Here is a 25,848-nt window from a genome sequence, read left to right as displayed (position 1 = left end):
CGGGTGAACATCCGTCATGGGACGGCAGGGGAGAGGGGCGCGGAGGTAATAGTCGGAAGCGTGCAAGTGGGAGGAGCAGCGGGAAGAGGGACGGGCGCCACAAGCAGTGTACATAGGCGCATGTGTAAGTATGTAAGGTTGTATGTGTGTATATAAAGTAGTTGTAGTGTATGGGGGGGTATAGAAGAGTGTGTCGTGTGCAGGCGCTTGGACTTGCTCTCAAGCCTGTTTCGTCACCGGCACGCGGTGTGTTTCTCATGCATCGGGCCATGCTTGTTTGCCACGCAAAGAGGCTCGGTCGAGGCGGGATGGCTATGAGCGTGAGGGGGTTTGTACATGTGCATGTGTACATAGATGCTCGTATACACTATGACACGGGGACGAGGGGAGGTGGCCGGGTCCCGCGTCATGTCTATTCTTGCTCGGCAAGGCCATGATGGTGTAATACGCAGCGAGTCTGAGCGCCCAGCTATCCTTGTTTGGTCGAGGATGTGCAGGCTCTCGGTCCACCACCCACCACCCACCACACAGCCCAGCTCAACAAGCAGGCGACTCGACTCGGAGGAATCCAAGAATGCAAACAGGAAGCCGATGATGCAACACGCCAAAACAAAGCAGATGCAAGAGACACAAACGACCCACTGCACTCGACGGGCGTAGTCTTTCCCAGCCCCCTCTTCCCCCCTTCTGTCTCCCCCTCTGCTGGCGAGGACCGGCCGGTGTTGGTCGTGGCCACGCAGGGCGAGGTTGCTTTTGGTGTTGGAGGCACGCTGGGGCCCACCATCGCGAGTGCAGCCAATCAGCAGCCCGCTCCGCCTTGCTCGACGCTCGCTCGCCCGCCAGCTGCTGCTGCGCTCCCCATCTTCCTCGTCCTTCTTCCCTTTGCCCTCTCTCCCACCCACCCGACGCCCGCCAACTCCCCCGGGCGTATCCTCCACCACCATGCACAAACTCTCAAATTTCCCGGCACAAGCCCGGCACGGCTGGGAGAAGATGACCCCCTCGACCGGCTTCTCGTTCTCGAGGTCCAACCACGAAATGCCCGTCACAGCTCCGATCAAGCGGCCCTCGACTGCAACCTCAACCCCGCCCGTCATACCCCCCGGCACCCAGGTCAATCTGTCCTTCAACGTGCCCTTTTCTTCCAATCTCGCTGGCCCCGACCCGGACGACATCATGTGGGCCAGCCCTGGGGCAAAAGCGCGATGGACCCATCCGGAAGGCACGGCAGATTCAACGCCCACACACAAACTGCCTGTACACGCCCAAAACGTCGACAACCTGCGCAACCTGTGTCGAGAGGTGAGCGAGCAGACGGACGGACGCGTGTCCGCCGTTGTCACGTCTGCCGAGTCCAAGCCGCTTCCTGGCCTGCAGCGGGGCCCGTTGCGGGCCCTCGTCACTAACGTCTGTCTGTCTGGCGAACTCGAGATTGTCAACTCGATGCGCTGCCGGATCCTCAACTCGACGCCCATTTCTCTGGTAGGCTGCCCGTTCAGACTTGTATAACTGTCGGGCCGTTGCTGACATCTTGGCACAGCGATCATCCTTTGTCGATATTGATTCGCAACTCATCATAGACCCGCCTACGCAAAATGTCCGGGGCGCTGTGCTCAACCAGCTCGATCTCATTGCCAAGGCGACCAAGGCCGACATATTCCTGCTCATGCCCAAGCAGCCAGACATTGAGACGGCCAGCTTCCATGGCAATATCGATACCGGAGCCGACCCGCGCCTTCGATGCGCCATCTACGGAGACCTCGAGACCATGGAGCACGCAAAGACGCGAGTGCTGATTATGATCGACCAGATTGTGAGTTCTTGATGCCCCACTGATGTTCTGCTAGCGCTCCATGCTAACGGTATGCCATCACAGCTTAAGCGATGTGTCGATACCATGAAGCTGGAGTTGACCATGCATACCCTGATATGTGGACGTGGACGCAAGAATATCAAGATGATTGAGTCAGCTACAGGCACTGCCATTTACTTCCCCCCGCCATTTCCGCGCTTGTTCGGCTATACGCCACCGGGTGCCCAGCGCCGTCCCGACGATCTAGTCTACATTACGGGAGAAAACTCCGAGAACATATTGCGCGCTAAGCAACGCCTGCATGATCTGGTCATGTCCACCAAAGTCTTCGTGAAGCCCGTCATGGTCACTGACACCAAGCTCGACGCTATTCTGCTCGAACGTCTTGATAAGGTCCGCAAGATCATCGAGAACAATGGATCGTACATCCTGCTCCCTCCTCTTGGTGTTCAGCGTGGTGTTGTGCGCGTACAGGGCACCGACGTCTTGCACGTTGAGCGCACTGTACGCGAACTCATGCAACTTGTAAGTCTCTGATAGTCTGCCACTGTACGCATCTACTTACAAATTTTCAGGCCGGCCAGTTTTACAGTGCATCGTGGTTCATCACTCATCCTGACCCTACGCAACGTCCTCCCACTCCAGCTGACGTTCGTGCTATGCTCTCCGACATCTGCATCAATTCTGGTGCCGAAGTCAGTTTCGAGAAGCTCAACTTCCATATCTATGGGTCTGATGATGCTGTACGAGCTGCTCTCATGGTCATCAGTAACATCCCCTTTGTGAAGAAGTCGCAGTACAACATGAGCGTCAAGATTGAGCTTGCCAACGAACACAAGGAGTTTGTCAGCGGCAAGAAGAATGGCAAGATTAACAAGATTATGAGCCACAGCAGTGTCCAGATTGTCTTCGATGGCTTCAACGAGTACAACTTCTACATTGTAGTCCGTGGTGCTCAATACGAAGCTACAAAGAATGGTTTAGACCTTGTAGAGCAGGAGATGCCCGCATCCATCTCCTTCCATGTACCTGACCAGTACCACAAGCGCATCATTGGCATCGGCGGTCAGCATATCCAACGCATCATGAAGAAGTATTCCGTCTTCGTCAAGTTCTCCAATGCCATGGATCGTGGTGGGTTCGGCAAAGAAGAAGACGACATCAAGGTTGACAATGTCATCTGCCGCACTCCTGCGCGTAACGCTCAGAACCTAGACCTTGTCAAGCAAGAGATCATGGATATGGTTGAGAAGGCTGATGCCGAGTTCGTCTCTGAGACTATCAACATCAACCGCTTGTACCACCGTGAGCTCATTGCCCGCCTAGACAAGATTGACGAGCTAGAGAAGAAGTTTAACTGCAAGATTACCTTCCCTAGCACTGAGGAGGCTAGCGACATTGTTACTGTGTCTGGCCCTGAGTACCAGGTGCCATTCGCAGTCGATGAGTTCTTGGTATGTTTTTTGTCCTACAATTCTATCCCAAGACATCCCACTAACCAATCTCAGGGCATGGTGCCAGAATCCCACGACCTAGCTTTCCCTTCAACCACTGAGCTTAGCGAGCACATCCGTTCCGCTGAATTCAAGGCTGAGATTCTTGACAAACTCAAGACTCAACATGAGGTCGATGCCCAGCTCCAGCCAGCTCAGACTGAAACCATTGATGGTAAAGAAGAGCAGGTTGAGGCTTTCCACATTGTCTTCACTCGCAACAATGCTGGTGGCTTGAAGGATGCAATTGACTTCTTGCTCAATCACCTCGTCATGCACGGGCTTGATACTAACACGGTTCGTGGCGCGCTTCCACGCCCCAAGTCTGACTCTTTCGAAGACTCCCTGCCCTTCTTTGAGTCGAAGCTTCTACAGCGTGCCGAGCCTGCTGTCGACAGCACGGACTCTCCTACTCGCTCTCACTTTGGTGGTGATGATGAGCCTCGTGGTATGCTAGACCGCCTTCGCAAGCCAGGCAGCATGTCATCGTTCACGTCCATCTTCAACGGACGTAAAAATACCAACTCACCCGGATCGCTCTTCAAGCATGCTTCTAGCAACGCTTCCAAGGCATCCCTTGCAAGCCTAGAGTCCACCGGTAGCTACCGCAACCCGTGGAACGACAGCGGCATCAACTTAGCAGACGATGAGCACCACACCAACGGCTGGCCCATGCCAGCTCCTCGTTTTGAGTCCAAGTTTCCTTTTGGTTCCTCTTCCGCGGCGTCTGGGGACGTGACTCCCCGGTACGATCCGCGGGGCTCCGTGGACAGCGGGCGCCCTAGCACTTCTCATTCTGCATCTGGATACCCGGCCCCTATTGGGCCTCCTCGTTAAATGATACACCAACAATCTCGAACCATTTATTTGATACCACTACTGTACCCCCCGGCCTTTTAACGAAGAATACCCCCACCGCTACGCGTTCAATTGTCTCTTGTACGTGTGCGACGAGAAAAGAATTATACCCCCAAAACCTTCCCACTCCTACGGCGAATATCACGTATAAGCCTGGCCTGGCTGGTTGTTTTGTCTTTGTCTCTCTCTCTCCATCTCTCTCTGCCTGGTTTTTATTGTCTTGTTTTTGCTGCTACTGTTTTCTTGCGCGTGTGTGCGGGGTTCCCTTTGCTTATTTCCGAAAGGGCGTTTTTCCTCATTTCTTTTCTTTTTTGCTTTTTTTGCTGCTGCTCCTGTAACCTTTGAGAAGCCTTCTTTTGTGTCGATTTCGAAATGATTCCCCCTCCTCCTCTCCCAATCAACCCTAAACTTACTACTACTCCTTACCTTAACCTGGCAACCTTCGAATCGGCGCGAAGAAAAGAAATATACCAATTTGCTGTTTTTTTCCAACTTTCGGAATTGAAGAAGATGATGATAAAAATTGATGTTCTCATTGCTGTCACTCTCTCTATCTTCTTATGTGGTATTGATGTTGATGATGCTGAGATTGAGAATTGAATACCCCTCCACTCTACCCTCGCTTCCCTTGATTTTCTTGTTTGCCGCGCTTTCGTCGTGATGGAGATGGTGGGGATTGGCTTCGCCGTTGGCTCAGGGTACGTAGGGGGTAATGTGTATGGTGAAACGTATATAAATATGAATGGAAGAGTTGGTCTCCTATCTCTCCGTGTTAGATGCGTGTATACACATGTGTGTGATATGGTGAGACTTCCAGCGTGCAAGGATCAAACATGAAGACAACAAAGTGGACAGAGCAGCATGTACATATTGTTGAATCTACTATTAACACTAGCCACTACGGTAGAGACGGCGACATCCTCGAGAGCCATAGAACGAATACATGTGCCCATTTGCCTAAGAGACGACAAAATGAACGTATACCAAGGCACTATCCAATCATCACAGCAGTCGCCATCCTTTACATACTGGCATGTAACTTTTTTTCCTTCAACCGTTTGCAAAGAGCACTTCTCGTCTGAACTCAGATGCTTTTGACTACAGTTACGCTTTCTGGAATCGTAAAAACAAGTTTTCCTCCTCCTCAAACGACACACGGCACGTCATGGCGAATCTACCGCTTGGTCTTCTTCTTAGGAGCAACAACCTTGAAGTTGCTCGAGTCCAGGGGTTGCTGCTGGGTTGCGTTGGCGCCACCCTTCTTGGCAACTTCAGACCATCCGCTTCCTGCAGCCTTGTTCTCAGCGGGAGAGGAAGTGTTGCGCTCATCAATGATGCCCTTGTCCGCTAGCTTACGGCGGCGAAGGAACTCCTCGGCGAAATGGCGAGAGTCGAGCGTGCTGGAGGCGGAATGAACGGACTCGGTAATGAGTTCGGCGTCAGCAGGGAAGCTGAGAAGAGATGAGACAAAGTCCTCCGCTGTACAAACGTTAGCAAATATCGCTCAATACAATACAAGTCAGGACATACCATTGATGCTCTTGTTAAGATCATGGCGGAGCTCATTGACGGCCCACTTGCGGAATTCTTCTTCCGCATTCGGCTTGCCAGATGGTGCTCCTGCAGTACTACTGCGAGCGACTGTGGGCTTCTTAGCGAGAGAGGGCACTATAGTAGAACTAGCCGAGCGAACGGCGCCAGGAACGGGCGTTGTCGTACCACCTGGTGCCTTGACCTTTCCACTTGCGCCAACCGTGGTCCATGGGCTGCTACCAGGAGGCCCTGCAGGTCCTGCAGGCGACGCAGGGGTGCTCTTACCCGCCAAATCAGCATATCGCTTTCCGGCAGATGGTGGTGGGACTGGTGATCCAAATACATTGGCTGCAGCAACACTCTGAGCAGCGGCACGTTGCTTTCGAGCTTCCTCCTCCTTCTGAATTTGCTGAAGCGTCTTCTTGGAACTTGGAGTCGGCTGTGCGGCAACCTTGCTTGTCACAGGCTTGGTCCATACGGAAGCATTGTTTGCACTGGGTGTGACGGGAGATGCACCGCTTGCCCAAGTTGAACTGGAAGGCAAACCGGGTTGCACCGCAGGCGACTGGTTCTGAGCCTGAAGTTCTTTCTCGAATGCTTCGCGACGAGCTGCAGCTGCGACAGCCTCTCGCTCTGCCGCCTTCTTTGCTTCCATCTCCTGGATCTCCCTCAGAGAAGGACCATGGGACGCGTTGACAGGCTCCTTCGCCCATGGCGCAACTGAGACGCTTGGGGTATCGGCAGCTGGGGTTGCCGCACCCGAGCGAGATTCGGCATTGAGATTTTCGGCAACAATTGGTTTCCTCTGGGCGGCAGGTGCAGGAAGAGGAGACTGGGATGGTGGCGGCGGGAATGGGAAAATTGCGGGCTCAACCTTGTTCCACGCACTTGCAGATTGAGGAGATTGTTTGGCAGAAGCAGCCTTCTGCACTTGTTCAGTAAGCGATAGTGGCTCTTGTCCAGTAGAGGATGGCTGCTCCTTGTTTTCAGATTGTTGTTCTTGACCATCTGCGCCAACGGGCGATGCAGGCTCAGAAGCTTGTTGTGATTGCTGAGCCGACGAAGATGAAGGCTTTCCAATGACACCCTCTGGTGGAGGGACTGCCTTTGGCAGTTCCATATCTGTCTGGACTCGCAGCTCATTAAACTCGGCAAAGCGCTCAGCGAAGTTGCGAGCAGCCTGTACGTCTTCAGCGCTGCCCTGGCGGATCATGGCATCATGTTCTGCTTGTTCGCGCTTCAAGCGAGCCCGATCGCCGATCACTGAAGCCACATATTGTGCATGTGCATCTTGGTCCTGCTGTTGTCCACCGAAGCCAAACTGGGGCTGATTGTTCCGTCCCAAGTTGAGACGATCCATCATGGCGGGCACATCTTGGTCTCTGCGATTGTTCATCATGTCCATACCAGGGCCAATAGGGCCTAGACCAGGTACTGGACCTGGACCAGCTCTGAAGGTACTATCAATTAGCCCAGGAACAGGTGCTCCTGGTACGGCTCCCTGCGGGGGCGATGGCTGATATCCGCCAGGTGATGTGATACTACCAAAGCTTGGCTGGCTGTGCAGACTATGTGCACTGGAGTGGTGATTGAGCTGGTTTGGTATTACTCCCATCTGGACTTGGCGGGCAAGGGCTTGTTGCTGTGCAGCTAGGTGCTCCTTCTGACGAGCCATGAGGTACTGCTCTTCTTGCTTTCTACGCTCAAGTGCATTTTGTTGCTCGGCAGTAAGGGTGGTTCCGAAGCTCGGGAAGCTGTTTGCAAATGGAGGTTGAGCTCCTGGAGCAGCAGCGGCACTAGGACCGGCACCGGCCCAGGAGTTACCAGGCTGGGATGTAGCGGGACCATGGGGAATGCCAATTTGAGGGACTAAGAAAGGCTCACGCGAGTTGCCAATACGACGGATGAGCTGCGCAAGAGGTTCATAGTCGGGCTCCTCGGCCTTCTTGACTAGCAACTCGGGCGAGAAGAATCCAGCCTTGTACCAGTCGTGCATCTCCAGACCAGAAAATGGGCCTTGAACATTGCCCGATGGGTCGCGGTAGATCCACCTCATTCTATCAGGCATGACCATCATACGCTGTTGAGGAACTGGAGGCTGGCTGGAAGCTGGGCTTCCAACGCCTGGGGTCGAAGGCTGGGCAGTCCTGGTCGGGTTCAACGCAGCCATGGAGAGGGAGGTAGTAGCAATGTTCTGGGGCTGTCCTGTTGAGTTATGATCGTCATGATGGGCATTAGAAAAGTCGTCAAAAAGATTGCGGTTTGCGCGGAAAGGGCTATCCGTATCACGAGCAGGTGCTTGGCCGCCAAAGGCGTTTCTTCCAAAAGTGCCAGTCATGCTATGCTGACGATCACCGTGTGAAGATCCATCGTCAACAGGGGCTCGATTTGGGTCGTTTGATCGCATCTGCTCTTGCATAGAAGCTGGGAACAAGGAGCCGAGCCTGCTAGAGCGGCCTACTGTACCATGGCCATGACCAAACAACGAGCTGTTGCCTAGGCCGGCCAGAGAAGGCGATTGAGCTTCACCTACGTTTCCGAAAGCACTTTCAAAGCCACCGAGACCGCCGCGTTCGCGGGTTGGGGTACCCAAGGTGTGAGATGGCCAAGCCGAGGCACCTCCCAGACCAGGCAGACCACCACCCAGCCCAGGCAAGGTAGGAAAACCTCGATTGGGGCCAACGCTGGAGGTTTGACTACGATCGCTTGCTGCAGTCTCGAATGGCACAGCCTTTCCAAGGCCTCCAAGGCCACCAAAGGCATTGTGAATGCTTGAGTGGACCGACTGGTCAATGTGGAAGCTGCTCATGCCAGGAAAGTGGGCGTTTTGGTCGCCGGAATCGTCCGAGTCGTCATGCTGATCCCGTGCGTGATGCGGGCTCTGGTATGGATTGGTATCCGTCGGGCTCATGGGCTCGTTACCAGCTCCACGGAGGGGCGACTGCTCTGTGAAATTATTCTTGCTATACATGTTGTCGGTAGTCATTCCGAATGCAGATAATCCAGAGTCATCACGGTGGTCTGGGCGGTGGGGCGTTGCGAAATTACCGAAGCCTTGAGGTCGGGGCGGACTAACGTCTTCGCCGCGAAGCGCAGCACTGCCCGTTGGGTGGTCATGGTCGGGGAAAGGATCTGTGTCGCTGCTCATTGGTCGGTTAGTGCGGGCCTCCATCCACGATGCATCAGTTTTTGAGGGCTCTGCCTCGCTAAGCTTGCCCAAGTTATTCGTCGAAGCTTTGTCCTTCGGGCCGTTGCCAAAGTCCTCAACACTTGGTTTGCCCATTAGACCTTTGAAGCGACTCTCGCCGCGCAAGCTACCGTAGCCAGGCTTTTTATCTGCTTGTGGATTGGCGAAGCTTCCAAATGCACCAAAGCCACCACCAGGCGTTGCAGACCAAGGCGATGCACCAGCACCTGGGCTGAACGGCGCCGTAGTGCTCCGCTTCGCAGGACCAAAGGGACCTGAGTTGTCACCAGCACCCTTCTCCCGATCGCGTTCTTCACCCGGACGACCCTCTGCAGACTCCTTGTAATCCGTCCGACGACGTACCAAAGCAGGCGGCGGGGTGACGGCACTGCCTTCTTCGCGCGCGAATCGTGAGGTAGCGGGGGAGGAGGGGAAGGGGTAGGCTTCGCCGGTGTCGCGACGTCGAGCGCCCGGTCGTGAGGCAGTGGGCGAGGACAGACCGTAGGGAGTACCTGCTCCTTGCGACACCGAAGACTTGCGCAAGGACAGAGGTTCTTTGGGAGTACCGTCCTTGTTGTTGTTCTGCGTGGGGGGTTTCAACGGCGAGTTAACAGACGAAAGGAAGATCTAAGCGAGAAAGCGCACGTTAGCCTCGGTCGCTGCATGGTGCAATGAGCAACAGCCTACCTCTCTTTCCTCGTCGGTCATGTCTGTAAGACTCAGCGGCAATATACTGCCGTCTTTGTCCCAGCACTGATCGACCCCGCTTGGCGCTTCCCTGCCACCACCATGATCGTCTTTGCGGCCCCAGGACGCGCCCGAGGCCCCGTTGGTAGCGTGAGGTTCCCATACGCCCATGTACAAATCTGACAATCCGTCGCTGAGGTCTCCGGCCTGTTGCTGTATCCGGAACAACTGCGTCAGTTGATCTCGCGAATACCGGCCCTCAAACGAACTGCCATTGCGGCCAGGCTGTGCATGTGGGGGGACATATACGCCGGCGCTGGTTGAAGAATTTTGCGGCGCAGGAGGGTCTCGTGAGGCTGGTTGGGTTGTTGATCCGGATAGGCTGGTCGCGTGTGAGGGTCGGCGGAATGTTTGCGTGGCACCGTTGATGCGTCGGGCCCTGCGGTCGGCGTGAGTATCAAAGCAATTGCTACGCCACATGTTTGCAGCGATGGGTATCGGGGGTTGTGTAGGGCGAGAGAGCAGTGTGTTATTTATAGCGACTTGAAATGGGCGAGCACCGCGCGCCCAGAGTGAAGAATGATGCGTGTGGAGGAGATGCAAACAGAGACGAGGGCCGACTTACCAGTCGCCGCCCGCTTCTACGCGCGCTGGATTGGCGCTGTTTCCCGCAGCTGCCGAAGCAAAAGAAGTAGGAGCCATGGTGTGGTGGGTCAAGGAGTGGTGAGGGAGCGTGGTGTCGATGCCAGAAGATTTAGTGTGGGGATGGGTGCGGCGATGTGTTGGAGACAGGTCCAGTCGAGGTGAAGATGGCAGGCGGGCAGTGGTTTCGTGCGAGGCGGGACAAGGAGGCAGTGGCACAGTATGTAGTGGCACGGGATTCGGTGGGGGGATGCAGTCGTATTGCGGCGACAAAAGAAGAGCTGCTCTGCTTCGGCGAACATTTGAGGTTGGCCTGCAGCCGAGACAGCCACACGTGACTGCGCTGCCCGGTGGAGACGCCCATGTTTTCTCCCACCATCCCGCCACACTACGCGTCAACGCGTCGTGCCGCAGAGTTTGTCCTGTCATTTTGTTGCCTCCTGGTTTATGAATATCTTAGGCCGGCGTTCGGCCTGTGGCAAGCCATCTTGTCCCTCTGCATGTGTACTTGTATTCATCTATCTATCCATGTGTGCATGCGGAAGTCGCGCCCGGGCGTGCCTTCCCTATGACGTTACCAATAGCGACTTCCCCTGCTGTCATCATAACCCACCATCGCCGCCCAACTCTTTCCGTCCTTCTATCAAACGTCACATCCAAAGCATCATGTTTGATCCCTTATTGTATGGCCCCTTTACTCTGCAGACCCCTTTTTCGTGTGGTTGAGAACCAGCTGAAACAGCACAACGGAGTCTCGCTCGACTTGCTTTCAGCTCCAGTGAAATCATCCTCATGGTAGCTGACGAATCACCGCCCCAGCTTATACTCTTCCGCCATAAAGGCCATAGCAATAGAAGCAGCTTACAGTAAAATCTTAACGGCTCCTTAGTGGCGTGCGGATCACTAGGCACATCGGAGGGGGATTGGCATAAGATCGACAAGACAGATCTGCCGCATGTGGGCAGTGAGGAGCATATATACATGCGTGCACTCCCAAGTTGACAGGCGTGATTTGGAACCATTCTCGGATTTGGCCTTAATTCACACCCATGGACTATCGGCACCTGTCGCTCAATGCAGGTACTTCGCGCTGGATGCACTCTGACATCACAAACCAGCGCTACTCCGGTGTACCGTTCCGCACGCATGACCATCGGAACTCTTCTGGAGTTGATTTTTTCTTACGGGGGCGAAGATGACGGTGACTCTGACATGCCATTGGTGGATAAGCCATCAAACCGGAAAAGAGACTTTGGCCATCCTGGACAGTCAGCAAACTGAGTTTCACAAAGGACAAGTGGGGTACACACTTTTCGTAATTCCCCGCCTACGATGATGAGACTGGTGACAGTGATCATGGAGTTGACTTTGAATGGCTTCTTCCAGATCAACCATGGATAAACTAGACACTAGAAACTTCATGGTTTCTTGATTAAACCCATTCTGGAATTCACGTTTTGTCTTGCATCACTGCCACTAGCTCACGGAGCGTAGTCAGGGCCATTCTGACGAGGCAAGCACTAACCATGTTTGCTATCCAAGCACGAACAGAACACAGGGCAACCGCTCCATCGCGTTGGCATTATTACACACGCCTGTCGCCAACCTGTCAACAACCGAGTGATTTTTTCTAGCGGCTTGCCAGGCCTCTACAAACCAACGAAATCTGCTCATGCCAAACGCCCCGTCTTCTATGCAATGCTCAAAGAACAATTGGCATTGCTTGTAGATTGCTTGCCGCTTCACTGGTTGTATGGGCGTACTCAACCTCCTGACCATATACAAGTTTGGTTCGTCATATTTCAACAGCTCAGTTGATCATCCCCCCCAACGGTTGGTCAGTGTCCACGAGTAAGGTATTCCAATGAAGATGGTATATTCCTCTGCATTGGAAACGAATTTTGAGACTCGTGATTAACTTGAGCAGACTACATTTCAGCCGCATCAAGAAAATGACTACATAGGAGAACCTCTAAATACGTTACACTATAAAAGTTAAAAGCAATACCAACCCCTCATCCTGGCTTGACCTTCTTATCATTTAATGTTCACCTTCAAGCATACTTTGAAAAGCATCGAAAACCGACCAGCTCGCATCGGTGCGAATTACGCAGGTTACCACATCCACCATGTGCCTCCACTTCCACTACACCTACCACTGCCACCCATCTGCTTCTGAAACGCTCTCTCTGCGTTGTCATGCTCTACTCCTGCAGCTCCAAGAAAATCGATCCCTCTCGGCACATTGCCCGTTTTCAGAAGTGTGCCCACGGCTACGGGAAAGATATATTTCTTCACCATACTGCATCAAATGCTTGGCGAAACAAGCAGACATGGATTAGTGCTGCAGGGGCAAGAAGGAGGTGTCGATTAAAATTAGTGCTTCCAGATCGCTCTGGATCTCGTTAACCGCCGAGGGAGGTGCTAGATCCGATTTTGTGACAAGAACTTAGTGTGGCCAGAGCGAGACCCTATCTTTGCCCCAGCCTTTGTACAGGCAAGCAGCGCTAAATTTACCTGGACTGATCTTGTCGCTCACACGTTTATCTTGGTTACATGTGAATGAGATTCATGCATATCCATCTGATGAAGCTGACATGACTGTTTCCCAGATACAACCAAGATCCGCATGCATGTCAGCCCACGTACACAAGCTTCAGCTATTGACCAACCAAGCTTTACCGTTGTGCTCGCTAGCTACAAGCCTTGGACGTCGCAGAGATAAACGTACAGATTACGCCTTGGCTACCCCAGACAAGCCCTAGCCGTTTTCTCGCCTCACCGGCTAATTTGGTCGAGGTGCCTGCACCATCCAGCCACTGAGAGCTCTTCTTGAGTGACACGAGCATATTGAGCTCGGAGTATCACTACCAACGCGGGCAAGAGGCAAGATAGGCGTGCTACACTACTGTAGCCTCTTGCAAAAAGACACCAAGTCTGGATCCTTGGTACTGCACAGCTACCACGCACTGTCTCACTCATGCATCTGCAAAATTCGTCAGCATGAAGCACGATGAGTACTTGAAGGATACTCAGCCCTTGCCTGAGTATGAGGCCTTTGTTAGGGAATTCGAGTATCTTTGGTCGCCATGGCAGAAAAGGCTGGTCACGACGCTACCGTCGTTCCTGTATCAGTTGGTACATCCGTTGAGGATGTAGAGACAAATGGGTTTGATGAAGTAGGCACGAAGAAGCTGCTACGGAAGCTTGATTGGCATCTCATTCCTTTCATGTCTCTCATCTATCTGTAAGTTTTGTATCTCAACTATTATTCTCTCTGCTTCTCACATATACCTAGGCTATGCTTCCTCGACCGCACCAATATAGGCAATGCTCGTCTCGATCACCTCGAACAAGATCTCAACCTGCATGGCCTTCAGTATAATGATTGTCTTGCTGTTCTTTTCCCCTTCTACATCGCTGCAGAGATACCGTCCAACATGATGATGAAGCGTACCCGGCCTTCCATCTGGCTTACTTTCATCATGTTCTTTTGGTCACTGTCAATGATTCTGCAGGGCTTTGTCAAGAATTATTCGGGGCTTATGGCTACGCGAGTATTCCTCGGTGTGTTCGAAGGTGACCTATTCTCCCATCGCCACGCACTACCGTACAACCACTAACCGTTTTCCAGGCGGCTTATTCCCCGGCGTAAACTACTACATATCTCAATGGCAAGTTGCCCCTGAGGCCTGGATGTCGAGTATTAATATCTGGGTTTAGATCACAGCTAATTTCTACTAGGTATATCCGAGATGAGTGCGGGTTCAGAATGGCCCTCTTCTTCAGTGCCGCCACTCTCGCCGGCGCCTTCGGTGGCATCCTTGCACGAGGCATTGCAGAAATGTCTGGCGTAGGCGGACGGGCGGCATGGTCCTGGATTTTCATTCTAGAGGGTCTATTGAGTATTCTAGTCTCCATAGTAGCATACTGGTGCATCTACGACTACCCAGCCACGTAAGTCACTTCTCCTCTCTCAACCAATCATTCATCTGTTCTAACGTACTGATTCTCCCAGTGCCCGCTTCCTCACCTCCACCGAACGCACAGAAGTGCAGCGCCGCCTACGCGAAGACTCGGGCCACCTCTCCAACGACTTCAACGTGAAGTACGTCTACCAAGCCCTCAAGGACTGGAAAATCTACATCTTCATGCTCATCTGCATGGCGGGTTTCTGCCCCATCTACTCCTTCGCCCTCTTCCTCCCCACCATCATCAAAAATATGGGCTACACCGCCAACGAAGCCCAACTCATGAGCGTCCCGCCCTACGTCTGCGCTTGCGTCTTTACAATCGCAGCGTCCTGGTACGCCGACCGCGTCAAGAAACGAGGCATCTTCCTCATGGCCTTCCAACTCATCGCTATCGCCGGCTTCGCCATGCTCGCTGCTACAAGCGCGCCCAGCGTACAGTACGCAGGCACTGTCCTCGCCGCCATCGGCATCTACCCACAGATCCCGCTCGGCATGGCGTGGAACAGCGGTAACATTGGCGGCAGCTTGAAGCGCGGGACGGGTATCGCAATGCAGGTCATGGGCGGCAACTGCGGTGGTATAATCGCATCGTACGTCTATGTTTCACGTGATGGACCGCGATTCATCACGGGCCATAGTATCTTGATTGGATTTGTCAGGTGAGTCTACAACGGAGTTTACTTAAAGTACTGTTTAGCTAATTGATTCGAAAGCATGGCATTCTTCCTCACCTTCTTCATGTCAAACTGGTTCCGCATGGAGAATGCGCGCCGTGACAAGATTGCGCTCGAGACTGGACATCAAGAACTTACCGAGGAGCAAAAGGCCATGGAGAGTGAACTCGCGGATTACGTACCGTGGTTTAGATACACTACCTAAGTTACTGTTGAAAATATGGTGCTGGTCGTTTTTTGTTCAACGAGTCAAGCATACAGGCCATTCATAGACTTTTCTTCTTCGGAGAAAGGGAAATAGAAATCACACATACACATAACTACTACTTCCATATAGACAATGTAGAAATACAAGACCAGTCTCACAAGATTCCCCACATTCATCCCACCCCATTCCATTCCCCATATCTTAACCCTTTATCCAGGTGTGCCTTGTTTTGAAACCCCCCCCCCCCCCCCAGGCTCCCCCCCCACAACATCCATCCGCCCACATACACCTTATACTATCAGAAAGAAAGAAAAAAAATAACAGTCTCAGCGTAAACGTGACAACACCGTCAACCAACCAATCTTTATCCAAAAAAAACCCCCCATATTAAGCCCCATAGCAAGGAGCCGGGGAGTGGGGGTATACAATTCATGCCAAACGAACCTTCAAGTCCACAAAATGCAATATGTGGGTCTCAGAACGAGTGGGGTTGTTCCAGGGGGGGGGGGGGTCACCATTCGTTCGCGTACCCTGAACGGTAACCAAAAGATAGTAAATTTTTGCGTTTACTTAGCATTGAGCGTTTGGGAAAAACCCGTATGTTTTGTCTTCTCTTTCATCTCCACATATGTGCTTGTTAATGCTGAAAAAAAAGGTGGAGGATTGTAAACAACTGATTTTTTGATTTTTTTTCTAGATTGAACGTAGAGAAGAAGAGAAAAAAACAGTATTCATAACGTCATTATGCCATTACCAATACCTAAAATAATCCTAAGTAAAAACAAAAAGAAAAGAAAAGAAAAACACTCGAGGTTTTTCTTTTCTTTGTTGGTACAAAATGGAGAACATGAAAGAAGTAAGTAGTCTTTCTCAAGTGTGTGTTTGGAGAAAAAGGTGGAATGGTGGAAAAAAAGAGTGGAAAGGGAAACGGGGAAAACCCTCTCTCAAACCATTCTCGTTGGCTGTGTAGGCTGCATGGCCCAATCTCCCTGGTCGTCATCGTACCGCCGTTCTATCGGCCTACTAACCTGCTTTGGCTGCATGGGCGCCCACTCCGACGCAGACTCCTCGTCATACCGCCTCTGGTACGCACTCTCAGGGTTCGGCACGAGCTCAACAGCCTCAGCCTTCTTGACGCGCCTCATTTCCTGCTCTTCCAGCAACAGCTTCTTGATGGTGCGCATCTTGAGGTAGATCCAGATTCCCATTGCGACGGTGATGACGAAGACGGCGCCGAACATGACGGTTTTGATGACATCGTCGTTGCTTTGCTGCAGGAGCAGCACGCCGAGGTAGACGAGGAAGATTTGCTTGGGGAGCGAGAAGAAGGTTGCGACGACGAAATGCCAGAACTTGACGTCGCAGGTGGAAAAAACGGCCGTGGAGAAATGGGCGGGGATGGCGGAAAGTCGGATGACGAGGACGATGAAGAAGCCGCCGTCGCGTGTCAGACGGGCCATGGCGCCGTAATTAAGATTTGTGCGTTCTAATTTCAGGGCCTTGCTGCGGAACGCATATTTGAACGCGTACCAGGTACCGACTGCGGAGCAAAAAGAAAATGATTAGCTCATGTTGAAAGAAAAAGGGCCGGAAATTCGGGGGTCAGCAAAAGTAAGAAAAAAAAACAATAAACTTACCCTCGCCGATAAAAGTGCCCGCTGCCACAATAGCGAAACCGATCCAGAGCCCGTAGACAACACCGCACAGCAGCGCAATAACCTCGTGGCCGAAGAGCGGCGGGAAGGAAATAATGACGAGAATGGCAATGGGTATTAACCATCCTGCCGGCAAATCACGGACTTTTTCCGACCACGGTCGTAGTTTCTGGAGTAAGGCGTCAGTCACGTGGGTCCCACCGGCTCCCCGAAAGCCAAAGGGAAATATGCGGTGAGGCAAAAAGAGAGAGACATACCTCGACAACCTCGTCGTGCTTGATTGTGATGATGACAGTAAGGATGCCAATGATGATGAATAATATGTGCCATGCTAATTTCCGTTGTCAGCAAAAGTATCCAAGTGATCAGCAGGGGGTGACAGATGTCAACATACGTATGTACTTTGGGGCGAGGAAGAAGCGTTTCCAGTCGAACTTTTGGTATTCCGTCTCTTCAGGAGGGCCATTTGACTTCTTCGCCTTCTTCTTCTGCTCAGCCTCCATCATGCCCGACATTTCAATGTCGCTGTCCTTCTTGCGGAACCACATTGCGGGCGCACGATATGTGGGTGGCCCTGTCCAGCGGGAAAGTATTTTTTTGGCGAGTCAAGGGACCAAGAATGGCGGGTGGGAATGAAGCGAAAGCCAGTTTGGGGGGCGGAATGGAGCTCGGGGCGCAGGCGAGTTTGTATCTGGGGGCAGCGCCTCTTCTTTTTTGGAGTGTGTCGAAGAAAGAAAATCCGGGCAAACGGGCAATTCCTGGGGAAGAGAGGGGGGTGTGGGTGTGGGAGGTAGAAGGGGAGAGAGAGAGGTGTCGGTTGGGGAGGGGTGATGTTGGTGGTGGTGGTTGTGGCGCGACGGAGGATAGGGGAGAAGGATCATGTATCAAGGGCTCGGGCATGAAACCGGCATATCCACATCCGCGTAATCGACGCCTGGACCAATGGCGACGCGCCCAAACGTTGCTATGTGAGACACTGGCGCGGGAGATCAGCGCCTGCAGACGCGGGCTTAAAACCTATCAAGCCCTACATCCCCGCCTGCACATCATTTGCGACAGGCACATTTTGCTGCCCTTCCTTCAAATCTCCATGTCCAGCTGTCGCCTGCAACCGTTGCCCGACACGTTGGCGCCCTGTCCTGTCCGTGCATCGGCCGCTGCTCTTGCGGGTGCGCCTTCGTATCCATCGCCACGATAGCCTCACCCCCCAGAGGCGGTGCAGTGCGGCCCACGTCAGATCCAATGTTTGTTTATATTTGGACGCGCGCCGAGGATCGCTATTATTACGACCGTTGGGAATTGTGGGCAATGCGAAGATGCGTCGTCATCATCATCCCTCTAGCGGGCGGCGCGCTTCCAATCAATTTAAAGGCCGATGACTTGTCCCTGCAGCCCGTCCCAGGTACACACTTGCAACTTCGTATTGCGCCCAAAATTCTCCTTCTGTCGCGCACCAATTCCCTGCTTGTCAGGAAACGGTCGTGGTCAGCTACCTCTCGATATTTTTTTTGTTGCTCGGCTTCCTGATACTTATTTCAAAACAAGTTACACATGATGTGTTTGTTCACAGCAAGGTAGCCTTGCTGCCACCTCGCTTGTTTGTCTTGCTTATCCCAACCACCATACTCACATTGTCGCGCTCGCAACAGTACGTTTCGGCTTTCGGTCGGACGGAATGTGTCCTTTGTCCGCCGGCTCCGAGTGACCGAGGAGTGTTGAGGTGAGATTTGCACCTTGGACATTTGGTTGCTTCTCCTCGTTTCGTCCTGGCCAAATTCATAGCCGCCGGACATTGTTACCATTACACTTAGACAGATCCTGTAGGATTCTCTGGGATCCAGTACCTCGTTTTGTTTAAGTAGCGTACCACCATCTTTATTGGATCCATGTTTTCGCTGCATGGCGCGTACACGTGGTCCGTCGTGCTAACCAATCTGCATGCAAGCAACTACAAGCTTCAGGATCGGCGTATCCTTTCGTTCTTGATGTTGGAAAAGAGGAGGAGCTGCATGATAGGTAACACAGGAAATTATCAGAAACCAACCAAGTGACGATACTCCTCAGCCACCCGGAGGTCAAGGTTGCCTCTTGTCTTACTACACCAACTCCTAACAAAACTTTCTGCAGTCGTTCATGTTTTAAACCCTACAAGCACTTTTATGCGCAACTATTTTGCACATGTGAAAAGTCACTCAAGCATTTTAGCGCTGAAAAGAAGCTTATTGTGGCCTGGCTAACTAACTACACATGTCAGCATTCAAAGCATATTTTTTCCTTATCCGTCTACAAGAGTTAATGGTATTCATACCATTACGACCCTATCGATTTGTGTTGCAGTATCGTTTTTGTTGGAAAGGTCTGACTTGTGTACATTGTCGTTGGATATCTCTTCATTTACTCGCATTCGAATATCTACTCATGTAGGCAAAGCGCTTCGCTTGAATAAGGTCGGCAATATATATAGGTATTTTCCATCTGAATGATGGACGACTTCGTTGCGACCTTTCTCTTCCCCTCTCTCTCTCCCTCTCTCTCCCCCCCAAGCTCACTGTAACACATTATGCATGGCCATCATACTTTGGATCCTGCGCATTCAACAAAGGGTCATACTCAATCTTAACTTCTCGCTCAATACCATCCTCGTCCACCATCAGGGCACAATTGGCATTGATCAAATGCCACTCATTCTCATCGTACGTTGTAGGCTCACTGGCAATAATGGTGTGCTTGCCCATTCGCTCTGCCTCGAAGGATGCCTCGAGATTCTCAATCTCCTTGCTATCCGGGTTACCCGGGTACTTTGTGTTCAGGGTACGGCCGGCAAATTCAGACCAATAGAGACTGGGTGGCTGCTGTGTAGCATGGTTCCGGAAGCGGATGGCAAGCATTCTGTTGCCGTCTGTGGTGCAAAAGTTGAGAGAGTTGGGTGTGTTTGCATCCCCGAGTTTGGCGTGCTGCAGCTCGAGAATACGGACTACTGTTTTCTTCATAGCCTCAAGCATCTTCTCGAGCGGGTACGACTTCTCCCAGCTCTCCTTGTCTCCGCCGTCTGTCAGAAAGGTCATGTACATGGCAGCGGCGTGTTCCGAGTCGGTGCTGCCTAGCACATTGCAATAGGCGTCAAAGGAGAACTCGTCCGTCATGTCTCGGCGGATGCTGGAAAAGTTGGAAATGACTCCATTATGCATGAAGACGTGGCGACCAAAGACAAACGGGTGCGAGTTGACCTGGGTCACAACGCTGCCACTGGTGGCACGAATGTGGGCAAACACACATTTTGCCTCTGTGTTTTGGCAGAGAGACTTGAAGTTGAAATCATTGATGGGCGGAGATTGTGACTTGTAGAGGGCTGGGCGTGGGCCTTCTACATGCTTCAAGTACGAGGAAGTGGCCTCGGTGTACCCTGATGAGGTTTGTAAGCTAATGCCGAGCAAACATCCGAGTCAGACAACATGCTCGAAAGGCAGGTAAGGTACACCAAAGCACATCATTTGTCATCAGGAAGACCTTGCACTTACATGCAATACCCAGGCCATCCATGTTCAAGAGTGAATTCCGCATACGCATAAGCTCGTCAGGGGCGTCATGAAGATCTTTGTCGTCGTTATGTGGGAGGAGCTTAGGCAGGTAATGCTCAGAACACTGCTTGCTGATGCTGTTGGCGGGAGTTATGAGGACATCGGATAGGAGACACGGCTCCGTAGGAGAGATGTATGCGAACCAGCGACACATGATGATTTTGGGGGGAGAATTCTCTTTTTCTTTTTTTTGTGTTTCTGTGTATGGGACAATTTGGGACTTTTGCGAGGTCAAGAGCAACTTATATATTCATGTACTCAGACGGAGAGGAGTGGCTCTTGTAGGAAAGCGTGAGCAGTAGATCTGATCGGCAGGTGTGTCGCACGGCAGGCTCAACAACGCAGTCCGTCTGACGTGTTTACCAGTTGTAGGTGAGGATAGTCAAAAGCACAGCTGGAGGCGTACGGTGGTGGGTATCATGGGCCAGTAAAGAAGACTTTGTCGAGGAAAAAGCAAGTCGGAGATGCTCGGTGAGGGCGGAGAGCGGGGATAAAAAGACGCGGGAAACAGCGCTGACTAGAGGATTAGAGAAGTATTTGTGTGACTATACCTTGAAAGGCCAATGCTACACTCAGATGGTACTGGGTGTGGCGCACATTGCAGGATGGAGCAAGATGGTAGTTGGTGGAAGCGTGAAGCAAAAGGAAGGCGGCATGCCATGTGGCATTGCGGGGCAGGCAGCGGGAGCGGGGCAGCCCGTCGATCAGAAGCGTCTACACATGTATGGATGGATGAACACACTATGTACTATGCAGTGTTAGTACTACAGCACGAAGCAGCAGTGCATGCCTCGAGAGACTGCAGCAGTGTCGGTTGATGCCGAAAGTTTATGGAATGCGGTTGATGAACAGCTTTTGGAAGGCAATTGCGTGCAGGTGAGCTAGTGGCACGTGTGATGGCGTGGAGCATGGCTGGACAGCAAGGGTCAGGAAGGCTAGTAAGTGTAGTGGATATATAATGTGAACTACTTGTAGTAGTATATGTAGTAATGTTACCAGCTGTGTGGTCCTGCTACACAGATGTCACATGACTCTTCCCCATGTCCCAGTGTTTGGGTGCACGCGGAGCATGTTCCCGTCGACACGTGACTTGCTGCACGATGACGGCAGCCCAGGCCGGCCATGGGGCGATGCCGAGGCGGATAGAGGACGAGGCAGTTAGGCAAGTCACATGGTCGCGTGAGCTGAGCTGGGGACGACTAAGAAATATTCGTAGTGGTAAAACGACTTGTATCTCCAAGCGAATCGCCAGTAACTCGGCATACGCGACGGCCGTGCGGTGCTTGGCTCGGCACTTCTCAGGCATGATGCCGTCATTTGATTTGTGTCTGCCCGGCCTCTAGCAACGCCAATCTCTCAACGCTTGCGATGGGCAAGACTTGATTCAAGCACTTGCGGCGCTGTTCCCTGTTATCAGCCGAGAGTCGGTCCAGCGGTTTTGACACTGGTGCGGCTCCCGATCAGCTCAAAGCTCTCCTGCACCCACGACGCCCCATCGCATCCAACTCCCGCTTTCTCCCAAAACACGCGAGCCTCTGGTCAGCGACATGGATAGACCCCCACCCGCTCTCGCACTCGTTCTCTTGCTGCCTTTGCCCGCACCCGGCCTTGGGGCAGGAGCCCGGTACCTGCCGACACACTGCGATGCATCCCATGCACTAGCACGCTTCGGCGACGTGCGAACGCATCCATCCATCCATCCATGGCCTTGTCCTCCGCCAGACTGGATTACGTTCCCCCAACTGTCGTCGCGCGGCCGGTGACAAGGGCCCTGGTCGCCTGTTCGAGTGCCTGAGCTACTCTAGGCGCGGCAACCCATGGGCAGGCCCAGGATACACCCACTCTTATGCTGGGGCAAATTGTCGCCCACCCCGGGTCACTAACGCAAGCCCGCTCTCTAGTCCTCCATACACCCACGACGGCCCAGCCATTCTCCATGGCGCACTCGCACACCACACGACGAGCGGGGTTGCCCACGGCCGGCCTTGTCTGAAAACTCTGTGCTGTGCCGCCTGCCGTCGATGCCATGCCCAGTGTGCCAGTGCAGTGGGTACATGCACTAGGCCCAAGACGGCTAGCCACCACCGCCCTACTAGCGCCCCGCCAAACCCTTCTCGGCTCCTCGTCGTATCCCAGCCCTCACCACCGCGAGGATCCACCCACAGGCAAGGCAATGCCCTTATGTCCCGCTCCCACCTGTAGTAACATATAAAGACCCTGCTCTTCACCCCAGCCCGTCGTCTGTGATAAGGGTTTTCTCCTCCATCGCCCCTACCTCCTCCCCTCCTCCCTTTCGTCCACTGCTCTTCAGTGCGACTCGTTTGGCAGCCCTCGCTGTGCCCTCTTCAATTCCCCCACACGCGACTGATAGTCGGCTTCCCTCCCCAGCCCTCTACTCCACAGCGACAAGCCCAGAAGCCCATCCCAGCCCAGCCCAGCCCATACCTAAAGCGACTCTCCATTGCGACCACTACCACTGTTCCCTAGCGACAATTGCCCTTTTTGCCTAAGCGACAATCCCCCCTTGCAACCATGGATCAAGAAAAGAAGTATTCTGGCGAGTTCATTCGCGAGTCGGCCCCCAATGACGATATCCAACATGGCGACATGACCGACAACTCGGATGACTTGCAGCGTCATCTGGGCAATCGCCAAATCCAGCTCATTGCCATTGGTGGCTCCATAGGTACTGCCTTGTTCGTGTCCATCGGTGGTGCCCTCAACTCTGGCGGCCCCCTCGGTATACTCATCGCCTACGCTGGATATTCGTGTGTCATTGCCCTCGTAAACAACGCCATGGCTGAAATGGCCAGCTTCATGCCCGTCTCCGGAGGTTTCATCCGCATGGCTGGACACTGGGTCGACGAAGCCCTCGGCTTCATGGCCGGCTGGAACTTCTTCTTCTACGAAGCCCTGCTGATTCCCTTTGAGATTACGGCTCTTAATGTTGTGCTAAAATTTTGGAGAGATGACATTCCAGTTGCTGCTGTCTGTGCCGCAGTCATTGTTCTCTACGCGTAAGATACCCTACACTTTCCCTTGCGGGACAAGACCACTAACCATACTTTAGTGCTTGCAACGTCTTGGCTGTCAAGGCCTATGGTGAAGCCGAGTTTTGGCTCTCAGGTGGCAGTAAGTAGATTTGTACGACTGTGAATAACACAGACAACTAACCTGTTGAACAGAGGTTTTCCTTATCTTGATTCTCTACCTCTTCACCTTCATTACCATGGTCGGTGGCAATCCTCAGCATGATGCCTATGGTTTCCGCTACTGGCGTGACCCTGGCGTCATCCCTGGCGCCACCGCCCTCGATCGTTTTGAAGGATTCCTCGCTGCTCTGTGGGCTGCCTCTTTCTGTATTGTTGGCCCCGAGTACATCTCCATGGTATCTGGTGAGGCCAAGCGCCCTCGTGTCTACATCAAGTCGGCGTTCAAGACGGTTTACTTCCGATTCGGTGCCTTCTTCATCCTCGGTGCCCTTTGCGTTGGTGTCGTTGTAGCCTACAACGACCCGCAGCTCGAGTCGGTAGTCAAGTCTGGCGAGAAGAGCGCGGCTGCCTCTCCCTACGTCATTGCTATGAGCAACCTTAAGATCAACGGTCTTCCTCACCTTGTCAACGCCCTCTTGATCACGAGTATCTTCTCTGCCGGAAACACATACACCTACTGCGCCACTCGCAGCTTGTACTCGCTCGCTATCGAGGGTCGTGCCCCCAAGATCTTCCGCAAGTGCACGAAGAATGGTGTCCCCATCTACTGCTTCCTCGTTGTTATGATCTTCCCCTTCTTGTCCTTCCTGCAACTGTCGGACAACTCAGCAAAGGTTCTGAAATGGCTCGTCAACATCATTACCGCTGGAGGCTTGATCAACTTCATTGTCATGTGCGGCACCTACCTTGCCTTTTACAAGGCATGCAAGGTCCAAGGACTCGACCGCAAGACGCTCCCATACTGCGGTTACTTCCAGCCCTACGGAACCTGGTTCGCTCTCTGCTTCGAGATCTGCGTTGTCTTTGTCTATGGCTACAGTACCTTCAAGCCCGGCAACTTCACTGCCGAGACCTTCCTTACCTACTACACTATGGTCATGGTAGCTCCGGTTCTGTTCATCTTCTGGAAGGTGGTCAAGAAGACCAAGTGGCTAGCACCGCACGAGGTTGACCTTGTTTGGGATGCTCCTCTCATTGACGCCTACGAGGCCTCTTTCATCACCCCACCTGTCAGCTTCTGGACGGAGATGCTTCAGCTCATTGGCCTGAAGCGCAATGTTCCTGTTGACAAGCGTGCTGTCTAAGATGATCTGATGAGCATTGTTTTTTTTATTTGGCACTGTGAATGGTGCGCAGTAAGGTTTTTGATGATATATTAACCTAGATGGTTAGACCGGTCGTTTGAACAGCCTACAGGTGCTGGTTACGTGTCGAGATGAATTCAATACCCATTTCTTTTGCAGAAACAACATAGTGGCAATTTGCGATTGGTGGCGACTTGCGATTATTTGACGACCTCTGCTACCCCATTGCGACAAACAGCGAGGCTGATTTCCGATCTCCGATCTCCAAGCAACACTGATATTTTGGCACCCGATTGCGACCAGCCGAAGCGACGCCACCATGGCCGTATACCACATGCGACACCACCGATGCGGCAAATGTTCATGTGACTTGCACGCGATTGTGAATCTAGCCTGGCCTTGGATATCGATTACTCTTCCCCCACGACGCTTAGGCTTTGCCACGCAGCGCCACGTTTAGCCATGGCCATAGTGCTAGAGACTGTCACGACCTGTCGTGTGTTGCCTATCTCCGGGTTGACGTGTATGTACAAGCAGCGAGGAGATGCACGGCGCACCCATGGCTGTTGGTCGGAAGATTCATTCGGAAAACTCGGAAGCGGGTGTGGGATAAGGCCTGCGGTTTATTGCCGGCAGCCACACCCTCAATCCTGCGAGTCGGCACGTCGCTCTACTCTTGACGAGGATGCATTCTTCCTTGTCGCATGCGCCACTCTCATGCAGTATGATCATAGCTGCACAAGCGCAGCCATAACCTACGCCTAGTTGACGGCTGACTGTCACTGTCGCCAGGCCACCAGAGCGTCGTCATGGACAAGGGCTGCCTGGGGCGTCGCCAAGCCACTGTCTCATGCTCGTTCATAGCCCGGACCACACGACTATAACGACCGGCGAAACGTTGATAAGCATTCAATTGGCAACGGGCGGCTTCTCCAGCAAATAGTCTTTGGACCGATGGCTTGTCGCGTGCACCGCTTAGTTGATGCGCCTCCACACTCGAAGCCCTGCCAAGCCATGGAGGGCCAGGAATCCCATACAATCGTGCCCTCTTCCGTTCGCCCAACCACACATCCTTGGTATGTCAGGTATGCATTCGACCATTTCGCTCTTTGCATCCCAAAATGTCCATTACATCCCGCCCCGTCCATCTGGCTATCAGCATGGCTGTCCGCTCGCTCCCGCTCGCCGGTGCGCCACAAAGCCACCAACCACCAATCTTCGCCCTCAACCATGGCCGTGGAATTGCGCC

At 52.9% G+C, this 25,848-nt stretch overlaps 9 protein-coding genes across 9 annotated transcripts; 3 read left to right on the top strand and 6 right to left on the bottom strand.

Moving 5' to 3' along the window:
* Positions 1-942: 942 nt before the first annotated feature.
* Positions 943-4,143, top strand: COCVIDRAFT_30189 (hypothetical protein; the record flags this gene model as incomplete). The annotated part of the gene is made up of 5 exons (XM_014696971.1): positions 943-1,482; positions 1,541-1,813; positions 1,877-2,338; positions 2,389-3,267; positions 3,322-4,143. The coding sequence occupies 5 exons, from the start codon at positions 943-945 to the stop codon at positions 4,141-4,143; spliced, it is 2,976 nt and encodes a 991-aa protein (XP_014552457.1).
* Positions 4,144-5,338: 1,195 nt separating this feature from the next.
* COCVIDRAFT_110265 (hypothetical protein) lies at positions 5,339-10,273 on the bottom strand (the record flags this gene model as incomplete). The annotated part of the gene is made up of 4 exons (XM_014696970.1): positions 5,339-5,643; positions 5,695-9,511; positions 9,572-10,010; positions 10,197-10,273. The coding sequence occupies 4 exons, from the start codon at positions 10,271-10,273 to the stop codon at positions 5,339-5,341; spliced, it is 4,638 nt and encodes a 1,545-aa protein (XP_014552456.1).
* A 52-nt stretch (positions 10,274-10,325) lies between these two features.
* Positions 10,326-10,577, bottom strand: COCVIDRAFT_110243 (hypothetical protein; the record flags this gene model as incomplete). The annotated part of the gene is made up of 1 exon (XM_014696969.1): positions 10,326-10,577. The coding sequence occupies one exon, from the start codon at positions 10,575-10,577 to the stop codon at positions 10,326-10,328; it is 252 nt and encodes an 83-aa protein (XP_014552455.1).
* Positions 10,578-13,302: 2,725 nt separating this feature from the next.
* Positions 13,303-15,066, top strand: COCVIDRAFT_41405 (hypothetical protein; the record flags this gene model as incomplete). Its single annotated transcript, XM_014696968.1, has 6 exons — positions 13,303-13,460; positions 13,512-13,792; positions 13,848-13,887; positions 13,958-14,170; positions 14,232-14,846; positions 14,901-15,066. 6 exons carry the CDS (start codon positions 13,303-13,305, stop codon positions 15,064-15,066), a joined length of 1,473 nt encoding a protein of 490 aa, XP_014552454.1.
* A 947-nt stretch (positions 15,067-16,013) lies between these two features.
* On the bottom strand, positions 16,014-17,272 carry COCVIDRAFT_110329 (hypothetical protein; the record flags this gene model as incomplete). Its single annotated transcript, XM_014696967.1, has 4 exons — positions 16,014-16,609; positions 16,707-16,893; positions 16,982-17,055; positions 17,119-17,272. The coding sequence occupies 4 exons, from the start codon at positions 17,270-17,272 to the stop codon at positions 16,014-16,016; spliced, it is 1,011 nt and encodes a 336-aa protein (XP_014552453.1).
* A 2,010-nt stretch (positions 17,273-19,282) lies between these two features.
* Positions 19,283-20,456, bottom strand: COCVIDRAFT_41403 (hypothetical protein; the record flags this gene model as incomplete). Its single annotated transcript, XM_014696966.1, has 2 exons — positions 19,283-20,127; positions 20,243-20,456. 2 exons carry the CDS (start codon positions 20,454-20,456, stop codon positions 19,283-19,285), a joined length of 1,059 nt encoding a protein of 352 aa, XP_014552452.1.
* An 858-nt stretch (positions 20,457-21,314) lies between these two features.
* COCVIDRAFT_19491 (hypothetical protein) lies at positions 21,315-22,330 on the bottom strand (the record flags this gene model as incomplete). The annotated part of the gene is made up of 3 exons (XM_014696939.1): positions 21,315-21,641; positions 21,789-22,103; positions 22,145-22,330. 3 exons carry the CDS (start codon positions 22,328-22,330, stop codon positions 21,315-21,317), a joined length of 828 nt encoding a protein of 275 aa, XP_014552425.1.
* Positions 22,331-22,834: 504 nt separating this feature from the next.
* COCVIDRAFT_110271 (hypothetical protein) lies at positions 22,835-24,599 on the top strand (the record flags this gene model as incomplete). The annotated part of the gene is made up of 3 exons (XM_014696965.1): positions 22,835-23,319; positions 23,373-23,434; positions 23,488-24,599. The coding sequence occupies 3 exons, from the start codon at positions 22,835-22,837 to the stop codon at positions 24,597-24,599; spliced, it is 1,659 nt and encodes a 552-aa protein (XP_014552451.1).
* A 410-nt stretch (positions 24,600-25,009) lies between these two features.
* On the bottom strand, positions 25,010-25,183 carry COCVIDRAFT_110277 (hypothetical protein; the record flags this gene model as incomplete). The annotated part of the gene is made up of 1 exon (XM_014696964.1): positions 25,010-25,183. A coding segment is annotated over one exon (174 nt), but the record flags the coding sequence as incomplete, so codon positions are not given.
* Positions 25,184-25,848: the final 665 nt, after the last annotated feature.

The sequence above is a fragment of the Bipolaris victoriae genome (assembly GCF_000527765.1).
Source record: "Bipolaris victoriae FI3 unplaced genomic scaffold scaffold_109, whole genome shotgun sequence".
NCBI lineage: Eukaryota > Fungi > Ascomycota > Dothideomycetes > Pleosporales > Pleosporaceae > Bipolaris > Bipolaris victoriae.
This window is presented reverse-complemented; position numbering and strand designations above follow the sequence as displayed.